This window comes from Passer domesticus, chromosome 14, assembly GCF_036417665.1.
Source record: "Passer domesticus isolate bPasDom1 chromosome 14, bPasDom1.hap1, whole genome shotgun sequence".
In the NCBI taxonomy this organism is placed as follows: Eukaryota; Metazoa; Chordata; class Aves; order Passeriformes; family Passeridae; genus Passer; species Passer domesticus.
This window is the reverse complement of record NC_087487.1, coordinates 1,276,815-1,287,479: the sequence shown is the minus strand read 5'-3', so window position 1 is coordinate 1,287,479 and position 10,665 is coordinate 1,276,815. Positions and strand designations below refer to the sequence as shown.

Genomic DNA, 10,665 nt, shown 5'->3' with positions numbered 1-10,665 from the left:
TTGTTTGAGGCACAATTGTTTGCACTGGCAAAAAGCACCCTAAACTCTGCTGCTGTCCTGAGCCCCACTCACTTTACCCAGAATCATGCCTGCATATTTATGAGTACAGATGTTGATGGTAGTCAAGCTGCAAAACATTTTATTATAGCTTTTATCTCAAAGGTATTATATATATTATTATAATCATGATAATAGTAACTACCAGGTTACTATTTCAGTCACAAGTTGTTTCTTCTCACTAAGGAAAATAAAAACTGCAGATCATTGTTCTTAGAAAAGGAGGGTGAAAGAACTTGCTTCTTCCCCAGTTCATTCCCCTTCCTGCAGACATTAGTGCCCAGCTCGGGTCTCCAGGTGACGTGCTTGTGTTTGTTTCAGTCAAGTGCCTGATGAGCCGAGCCTGGAGGAGCTGTCCCCCCGTGTCCCCAGAGCTGTGTTTGTGAAGCAGGACAATGGGGGCAGCGCCTCCGTCATCCCGGTCTCGTCGGCGCGCGCGCCGGGCGGCGAGGACAGAGCGGCAGCTCCGAGTTCTCCTGATCTGAGCACCTGCAGTGCTACCTACAGCAACCTCGGTGAGTGCAGGGGAGCTGCCTCGGGTTTGGGTACCTTCCCAGGGCGTGAGGAGCCTTTCCTTCTGAGCAGCTCAATGCATCTTCCTAAGGGTAGCTTTTAATGCCTAACTGTTTCATATTGGTTTACAGAAAATAAAGATATATAGTGTCATTCACAGGTCATAACCAAGAAAGTGAGGATTCAACAAACTCAAAGGTTTGTTTTCCTGTAATTTAAAACAGTCTTTTAATTGCCCTTAGTGATCAACATCTCAGGTTATTTTTAAAATAAACATTGTTTTATGTCTTTGGAAGAATTTTTTGTCAAAGAGGTTTAAAATACAGAGCAAGCTACCTCATTTCTTTAGAAGGAATAAGTAAAATTCAATATTTTAGTTCTAAACTTCAGCAAACGATAGGTCTTTCTACTTTAGAGCATCAATAACTGCTAAAATATTTCTATCCATTTTTGTTGGCTGAAACTGTTCTTATCCTAGTCAGAGTTTACTTTTGGTCCTTCCCAATGAGATATGAATGTTCTGAAGGTACTACTCAAAGATTACTGAATTCCTGACTCGTTAAAAAGATGCATGGATGCAGGGCTTCTCTGGAAGATAAGGGAGCAAGGAAAAGCAGCATCTCCGAGTGCAGTGTCAGTATTATCAGCCTAATTTTCTAAAGCATTTTGATTTGCAGTACTGTGAATTCAGGGATACCTGAATTCATAGCCAGGTTTTCTAGAACAGCAAAATAGCCAGGTTTCCTAGAACAACAAAATCTCTCATTTATTTACATTCCAGGATATCCCAATACATGTTTTTTGAACATCCCAATCCTGTACACAGCAACTTATTAAGCATTTGGCCAAGAGTAAACTGAATGTGTTGAGATGGCTCACGAGTACAGGGGTTTGGCATGTCCACACATGTTTCAGGGATCAAGGACTAAACTTTAAACCCTCAGGTGCATACATTCCTTAGACATTCAGTGAAAGTGTTGCTTTTTTTTTGTTTAAATGCGAATTAATGGCAAGCTTATTGGTGCATTCTGCTATTAAAACATTAATTAGTGTTGATTATAAAGCATAAGGAGGAAAAATATCCTGTCCAAGTGTGATGCTAACATCTACCAAGAAATTCTTCCTCTAAGGAGGACAACTAAAACCTGTGTCTTTATGGTGAATTACTCATAGATGTAATGAATTATTTCCATTGTTAGTGAGATATGTATCTGTATCTGTATTTGCTGTACTTAGGAGACAGGGACATTGCAGACAGAATCCAGGCAGTTGAGGTCTAGCTGCATCAGAACTGCCTGTACCACGTTTATCCCGTGCAGCAAAATACCATCAACATTGGGACAGCTTGCTCAGAGGAGTTTTGGAATCTCTGCCTGTGGAGATGTTCACAGCCCAACTGAAGAAGATCTGGACAACCTGCTCCAGCTCACCCTGCCTGAATGTCTCAAGAGATCCCTTCCAACAGTCCTGGCCTGTATTAGTGCTGTTCCTAAGTCTGAATGTGTCTTTTTAAAACCATAAAAAAGTCAACCCCATAGCAATTTATTCAAAATCTTCTCCTCACCGTCAGTTCACTTTGAGCTGTGCTGTCTCCAAAGTGCCCTTTTGGTGTGAAAGGGTTAAGGTGCTCTGGGGCTTGCCTGGCTCTGGCTGGGAGAGCTGCCTGCTGGTAGGAGCAATGCTTCCCTAAATGGCACTGAGCTCCCTGGCTGCCCTTCAAAGGCTTTCTGCTTTGTTCAGGCAGCCTCACTTTCTAGTTCAGATGGCAACAGAGAGACCTCTAGGTAGGGACAGAGAATAATCCCTACCTGTTTTCACATCTTGCATCACCTGGGCAGCAAAACCTTATCTTTAACAGAATTAACAAATACTGGTGTGTGAAACTGGAAGAAAGGATAATATGAGAAGTTACATCACATTTGACTCTTGCCTCAGCTGCAATTAGAGCTGATGCTGTGGTTTGTAGTTTGTAAAATACATCATGTGCAGCATAATGCACAATGTTCACCTTTTAAACCCATCTGATACATATTCTATGGTTTTTATTAAAAAGCAGATAATATGTCTCTACTTTGATAAATGGCTAATCTTCAGTTCTGACATGTCATGATGCCTTAGCACTCATGAAGTGTCATGAACAGAAATAATTGCAAGCCTTGGTGAATTTTCATCTGCAGTCAGGTAATAGTTTATGTCAGGTACTGCCCTCAAACATATTTGGTCTGGCCTTTCAAGAGACAAGCCTTACAAAACACAGGATTCTCCTCCAGGAGTCAGGTACGACATAAAAGAATTGGGGCTTTTATGAGATCCCACTGTGATGATAGGATGTGTTCCTGGCTGTAGAAACAGGAGGAAACTTGAGTAGGAGGAGAGAGGTTCTTGACTGCCATGGTCACAGTCAGGCTGTGATGCCCACAGTTTAAGAAGAATTTTTTAAAAATTGCCCAGACTCTAAAGAAAAGCTTTGCAAATGCCTGGTATTGTGGTGAGCACTTCATAGGGACTAATTCAGAATCTGCATCCATTCAGCTTATCAAAGAGCCTGGCTTGATCATGGTGTGGGTGCTGCTGTGGTGAGCAGAACTGCAGTGAGGGAGACGTGGTATCAACAATTTAACAAAATTCAGAGGCTGCCACTTGAATCAAGATGAAGAAACAAATGTTCAGATGTGTAAGGGAGGGCCTGGATGTTTCTTTTGTAAGGGGTTCTTTTATTGTTACAGAAGTTAATTCAGGTAAGCCCTGTAACTGATGATAAGGAAGACAAAGCCTTTCCTTTACAAATCTTTAAATTGTTCTGTCTTTGTCTGAATTTGTTGGGGAAATTGACTTGATTGAATTTGCATAGCTGTAAGTAGATTAAGGTATTCTCAGCATACTCGAGATAGTTTTTCTGCCATTGAAAAAAAATAGGTTATTTCATTATCAGCTATTTTTCTCTTTACACCTAAAGAAATGGGGGAAAAAGGAGGCTGAGTTTCTAGGCTGTGATTCCTGACAGAAAAATCCCAATCACAGTGTCTGCCATGGGGCATTGCCTCAGTCAGTCAGTTAGACCAGGGCAGAAAACAGTGCTTTAGCCAGACTGTAAATAAAGTAATGAGGTCATTGCTGATGCAAACTGACAGCTCAGTGACAGACAGTGATTATAGCATCAGTCTGGTGCATTTTATATAGTACATAATTAGCACAGGTAATGTCTAAGATGGTGCAATGGAGGGTGGGCAGCAAGACCTGACAAGTCACCAGGAAACAAAGTGAGACTTCTCTTACTGCATGTCCCAAGAGACCTGTGCCCAGTGTCCAGTTACTGCTGAGACTCTGGACATGCATCACCAGTGTTACTGAACAAATGTTAGCTTCCCTTTCTCTAACATCTATAATCATTCTGGTAAGATCTTAACTATTCCATTAACAGTACATGTGTAAACAATGGAGGATTTAATGCAAATCTCTGTACAGGACTGTTTTATAGAACAGAGGTATACATGCACAGCATTTATTGGAACTGGGGCTATGAAGCATGCTGGTAGCTTTTGCTGGGGCTGGAAGGTACTTGATGCATTTGTGGGGTTTTTTCGTGGTTTGGTTATTTTTATCAGTCAGAGTAAGTGTTTATTAAGGAGTGATGTCAGATTTGATAGTTTCAGCAGCTAACATAAATAGGCTGCAATGCAAAGTCTGATGATAAATCAGTTACCCAGCAAAGTTAAACTTAAATGCCTTTCTCAGATGTCTTTCAGAGTTTCAGAACTCTGCATGGTGTCTGGAGACTTAAGCATTAATATTTAAATAGTGTAGTGAGATTCTATAAGGGAAGATCTTATTGAACTGTAGAATTATTTAAAGCTCTAGAAATCTGCTGTCTGTAAAGAGTTAAATTTTTTTCTGTCATTGAGCAGTCTGCAATCCACTTCAAAGACCTCTCAAAGTGCTAGCCTAATATTGTCCCTGTTCTTCCTTTCCATTTTGCCTCCCAGGAGTGTGGCTTAGGCTGAACTTGCAATGTTGGAGAGTCTGTGCAGTAGGTGAGGAAATGATGAGTTTTAAGCATGCAATGGGAGAAGGAAAGGATAGGCAAGAAAAAGAAATTCATGTTCTGCTAGTATTTCTATGCAAAAGGACATTCTTGTGCCTTTGACAGGGACAGCATTTAAGACAATCCTTTTCTTGCTAGACAATGATTTTAAAGAAATTGGGCCGTGTAGTTTCCTGCCATGCTTGGGGAAGGCTGAGCTGGAGACTCGCCCAGTAGCTGTGAAAGAAATGTACAGTGTTATAACTGAGCACAGAAACAATGCAGACATAAAACTTTCCAACTGGATAATACAGATGGTTAGATTTCAATAAGGAAAACTTGTTCTTGTGGGAAGAAACTACACTGTAACATAGCATGTTATACAAGTCATTTTTTCTCAGCTGAGAGTACTTGAAACAGTAACTACAGAATGACTTGTACATTCAGTTCTCTGGAACCTGCCCCCCCTCCAGACATCTGAAAAAACAACTCCTGGTTATGAAAGCCTTCTCCAACTCTGTTTGGATGTCACAGTGCCAGTAGCTGTGCAAAAGCAGCCCTGGTTGCAGTCTCAACACTCTCCTCTGTGTGAGTGGTTTTTGGGGGACAGAGCCGTCAAAGCAGACTGAAACAGTAACACTGTTATGAATCTTACCTTTCCTGGAGAGGGCTGCTGCTGCTGCTGCTGCTGCTGCTGCTGCTGCTGCTGCTGCTGCTGCTGCTGCTCAGGATGTGCATCTTGCTCCAGTTTGTTTCCCTGTTTCCCTGTAGCACCTGTGCATCCTTGGGTTAGCAGGTGCCAGAGGCAAGGCCCGATAGCAAACTGCCTCCTGAGCAGTGTCTGCAAAGCCCAGCAGTCGGGCTGTCCCTGCACTGGGGAGGAGAAAACGGGCAAGTGATCTTTAGCACAGAGTGTTGCTGGGGAGAAGTACATAGGTCACAGATTTTGTAAGAGTGAGCACTTGTGGAAGAGGACACATGTTTGCATGAGTAAGAGAATTGGCTGTCAAGAAGAAATGAACTTGTTTCAGGATTAGGCAAAAAGCATCTGGATGTGTGTCTGGCACACAGACATCAATTCTGCTTTTGACTTGGAATCGTACCACACTTCACCTCTGCAAAAGGAACTTCATGGCAGAGTTCCTGTAGTGCCCAGCTGGCAGCAGCATTCAGTGCTGCAGCACAGCAAACACTGGCTGCAATACAGAGGAGCACTAGGGTCCCCGAGCCCTCCAAGAGTTACATTTTCTTCAGCAACCTTTACATGATTTGCAGTCTTCCCTGAATATCAGGTATGTACAAAACTGATAGAATTTCCTGCTCAAAACTTGTTTTTTTTAAACATTGGAATAGCCAGGCTTATCATTAAATCCATAAGGCTCTTCTGAGGCTTTCTGGAGCTTAAACAAAAGATGGGGATAGAACTTTCATTTGGGATGCTGTCTCCTTGGAGTGACTGAAAAGAGAGCAGTTGTTAAGAAAGCAGGGTGTACGGCTGTTTTGTTTGTGGATACACATAGAAATATGATCCTCTCTGATCTTCTGAAATTAGGAGGTCTGTTTCAGCATTCTATCCCAGCATTGCAGGGTTTGGTACATCCTGGCCATGTGGATTTCGGGTTCTGTAGTGTTCATAAAAACTGTAACAACCTATCATAACATGCAGAGGAAGCTAATAGTTCTTCCTTTTTGCAAACTTCAAAGTCATTAATTATTAATTATGGATTGAAGTGTTGTAATTCAGATCTGAATCTTAGATCCCTCTAGTCTTCCAGTTTAGTCCTCTCTTTACAAGGATTTCGTGGGCTTGGCAGTGTTAGGTTAACAGTTGGACTCTGATCTTAAAGGTCTTTTCAGCCAAAATGATTTTTTGATTCAGCACATTATAAATAGTCAAATAGCTGTGGTGTCTGTTCCCTTACTAGAAAAGATGCTCAGCTGCAATTACTCAGAGCATCCATTTCAGGTTTGCTGTTTTCAGCTGTCAGAGTTGGCTTCCTACCTTACCATGACAGTCACTGAACCTCCCAGGAGAAGTAGAAAGCTTATAAAATAATTTATCTGAAAATAGCAGTTGATTGGAAGGATCTCATCTTGATATGAGTAACAACAGTTTAATTGTCCCAGAGCAGTGAGCTGGTCATTTGTATTGTGTATTTATTGGTTTTTATTCTCCATTATATTATTGTCATTTATTTATTCTGCATTTCCAAGGACTCTGGCACTTAAGAAACATAAATGCCCTTGATAAAAGCCATCCAGAACACATGACAGGAAGTTTATCTTCCCTGGATTCACACAAATGTCTGAAATTAGAAATCCCAGCCTGTGTGTACGCAACTTGCCACGTGGGATCTCTTGAGTGAAGCCAGGTCTGGTTATCTCTGAACGTAGCATTGCCAGCAAAGGTACCTGTGGCAAGTTAGGAAGGGAAATGCATTAGAGCAGTTACAGTCAGGAGGAGGGCACAAGAGTTTTAATTGCAGGGTAGAAACTATTTCTGTCAAAATATGATCCTGCTCTTGATGGCAACACACTTGTCAACTTGAGTGGAAGTTGGCTTAACTTCCTTGATTTCACTGTGTGAATCTGCTGGGGCAATCCTGCCTGCCTGATGGGACCTCCAGAGTATCTAAACTGTGTTATTTGTGTCTAGCAGTTTCTGGGTTCCATTCTGAAATAGCATTTTCAGCCTGTCTAGTGCATTTCCTAATTGTTTTATGGACTGTTATCCACCCTTAGTTTTAGCACATTTGAATAGAAAATAAGGAATAATATTAGAGTCAGTTGACTGCAGAAGAAGTTACAGGACACTGGGTGTAATTGCTGAGGCTGGACTTGGCCAAAGTGTCAAACTGAGGTTTGGGTTTTGCTTGCAGTTCTTGTCATTGGTCTGCTGGATGTAAAATCGCAGCACTGCTAGCACTGAAGCTGATTTCAGTATCTATGCCAAGGTCAAATCAAGGCTGGCTGGATGTAATTAGATATAGATGATGCTGATTTGGTAATTTACTTTGTAATTAGCTCATCTTTTCATATATGTATCATGGGGTTTTTGAAATGTTGGGGGGCCAGGTCCTAGTTAGGATTTTGGGGGATTTTGCCTTAAACTTCTTTGCAGAGTGCAAACAGGAGCAGCACATATGACGTACTTTAATCTTCTTTTACTATTATCTTATTCCACAGGGCAGTCCAGAGCAGCTATGATCCCTCCAAAACAGCCCAGGCAACCCAAGGGAGCTTTGGATGATGCCATTGCCTTTGGAGGGCTGGCAGACCAGGAGACAGCGAACAGCTTGCAGCCAACACCACCTCCACTGCCAAAGAAAACAATTTTGAGAGCTAACACGGAGCCAACACCGCGAGATCTCCAGAAACAGGCTCTGGAGAACAACCTGTGCCTCATGGCCAACCCCACCTACGACATCGACACCAACTGGGAAGCAAGCAGCGCCTGTTCCTCGGTCAGCCTGGAGCTCAAGATCCTGGACAACGAGTCGGGAGATTCCTTGGACAGGCCGGCAGAGAAGCCGAGGGCGGCCACCTCGGCCACGAGCAGCGTTTCCAGCCTGACCACCGGCAGCATTAAGGAGCGGTGCTCCAACAGCATGGAGTCCCTGAGCGGGCGGCGCCTCCCGCAGCCCCGGCAGGGCCGCGGTGTCCAGAAGCCGCAGAGACAGGCGCTTTACCGGGGCATCGAGAACAGAGAGGAGGTGGTGGGCAAAATCCGCAGCCTGCACGCTGACTCGCTGAAGAAGCTGGCACTGAAATGTGAGGACCTGTTCATGGCGGGGCAGAAGGACCAGCTGCGCTTCGGGGTGGACAGCTGGTCGGATTTCCGGCTCACCAGCGACAAGCCGTGCTGCGAGGCGGGCGACGCCGTGTACTACCCCGCCTCCTACGCCAAGGACCCGCTCAACAACTACGCAGTCAAGGTACGAGGGGCTGCGGAGCGCACGTGGGACAGCCCCACATCCCCTAGTGACAGGGCTGCTGCTGGCACATGGCTGAGAAGAGAGGTTCCCAAGATACAGGCTCTTCCTTCTGTCCACACCCATCTGTGCCACTGGTACCTGCTGTTTAATTGCGTGTTCTTATTGCAGCTCCAAAATTACTGAAAGAGAAATCAACACGTCTTAGTCTTTACTGTGGTCACTGCTTAATGACACTGTGAAAGAAAAACGGTGTTCTTTTAACGTGTGTCAGCAGTTTTTTGGAAGCTCACAGTAACGAAATCCTTTGATTCACCTGCATGCAGAGGAAATTAAATCATCACTCCTACTTAGGAAAGGTTTCCTAAGAAATTGAAAAGTTCTCCATTTTCAGAGCCATGTAATTTTAAATGTAAATTCTAGGGTAATAGACCTTTCTGTTCCCATACGAGGTCTTAGATTTTCACCAGTGCTCATTACCAGCCTTTCAGAAGCTCTGCCTAGCCATCAGTGTTTGCCCTATAAATTCTTCAGCTAACACATTAAAGAAATAAGATTTACTAGATTTACTGCTAATATATGAGTGCCTAGCTGGCAGCTATCTCACGAGATATTGTTATTTCCTGGACTTTTATATAGGTAGTTCTTTCTGAGTGCTGTAACTTTGCATTTCTCAATGCTTATCTGGTGGGAAGATAGTGAGAAGGACAGCTGAGACTCATAGCACTGTCAGGCTTCCTGTGTGACCTTGAGTAAATCACTGAACTTCTGACTCCTCCTTGTTGAAACTGAGATAAAACATTTATTGCCTGACACAGATGTGTGAGGCCTGAGCTGTTATTCCTTATATCTGACATTCTCACAAGGGTGGTGCTTTACAGGAACAAAATGTTATTACCAGTCCTGCATGACTGTTTACAAATAAGATATGAAAAACTGAACGGTAAGATTGGTGCAGCTAATATGTTTTTCTGAGGCCTGAAAGGTATCTTTTAATGCAGATATCTGGGTCTAACCATTTATATTGCATTAATTATTAAGGACTTCTGATTGGAAAAGATGTGAAATGAAGTACGATGTCTTGGAGCTGCCATGTCCAGTGGTACAGAGCAGCCAAGGAGAGCCAGACCATGAGCGTATGTGGCAGTGAGCTGTGCTCCAGAATCAGCATCTGGCACTGCTCATGGCTGCCTTGGAGGCTTTTGCTTTAATACAGTAATGCAAAATGATTGCTTCTAGGGCCCAAAGTGGTATTTTCTATATGGGCAGCTTTGAGTTATCACTGATGGGATATGTCTTTGCACATCACAGATGTGCCTTTACAATATTCCCTGACAGGCAAGACCTGTGTCATTGGTGTGTCCCCCACGACATTCCCTTGTATACAGCCAGAAAATACATTTCCCTTGTAGGAAGCCAGAGAGAAGAAAGAACAGCAGGGTAACATGGTCAAATAGGTGCTACATTTTCTTTTTCATAATTCAGGTTTCTTAAAAATAGTTCTCTGACTAACAAGCTTTATTGCATGGTAATAGATGCGAGTGAAGTATCCACAAAATATCCTTGAGTCAGAGGTCACCAGGAGCTGTTGTGCTGTTAGGGTGAGAGGAAAAGTTCCTCTTGAAAATACCCCCCTGGCATTTACTGTGACAGAGGAAGGTATTGGCCCCAAGTTGATCTTTGACTTATAAGCCATTGGTCCAGGATCAGATTTGTCCAAAAGCTCATAACCACAGATTGCTGTTTCATTACGCAGAGATTTGGGGAATTTAGCTTTAACAAATATGCTAGTTTTTACTACCATGGGTGTATTTTGTGTGAGCCAAATTACACAGTAATCTACCTTCAACAAATAACCTATGTCTTCCTGCCACTTTAAATCCCTCGTCCCCAAAACAGAGTGGAAAAAGCAGTGAGATGAAAATTACTGGTGTGCCAATTGAATCCAAAACAGTCTTCCTCTTATTTCAGATCAAGTCTTAGAAATACACTTTCAAATGGTATATGGAGCCACATCTCTGGATGGCGTAAATTAATGTAGCTCTTTTGAATTTTGCAGAACTACCCAAGCAACACTGGCTAACAATTCAGACAGTTCTTAAGTTTTATAATTTTAATATTAGATCTGAGAAACAATGTCAT

The 10,665-nt window shown here is 42.9% G+C and overlaps 1 protein-coding gene and 1 long non-coding RNA gene across 8 annotated transcripts in view; both read left to right on the top strand.

Annotated features, from left to right (window-relative positions):
- The window catches only part of PEAK1 (pseudopodium enriched atypical kinase 1), a 111,867-nt gene that overhangs the window by 87,264 nt on the left and 13,938 nt on the right, over positions 1–10,665 (top strand). For all 7 annotated transcript variants that reach the window (XM_064388675.1, XM_064388676.1, XM_064388671.1 and 4 more), the window contains 2 exons: positions 379–572; positions 7,778–8,526. In XM_064388675.1, the coding sequence (XP_064244745.1) occupies positions 379–572; positions 7,778–8,526 (943 nt within the window). The remainder of the gene's footprint in view (positions 1–378; positions 573–7,777; positions 8,527–10,665) is intronic.
- Positions 579–5,130, top strand: LOC135280619 (uncharacterized). Its single transcript, XR_010347500.1, has 2 exons — positions 579–768; positions 1,807–5,130. It is a non-coding gene; the product is annotated as an uncharacterized LOC135280619 (long non-coding RNA).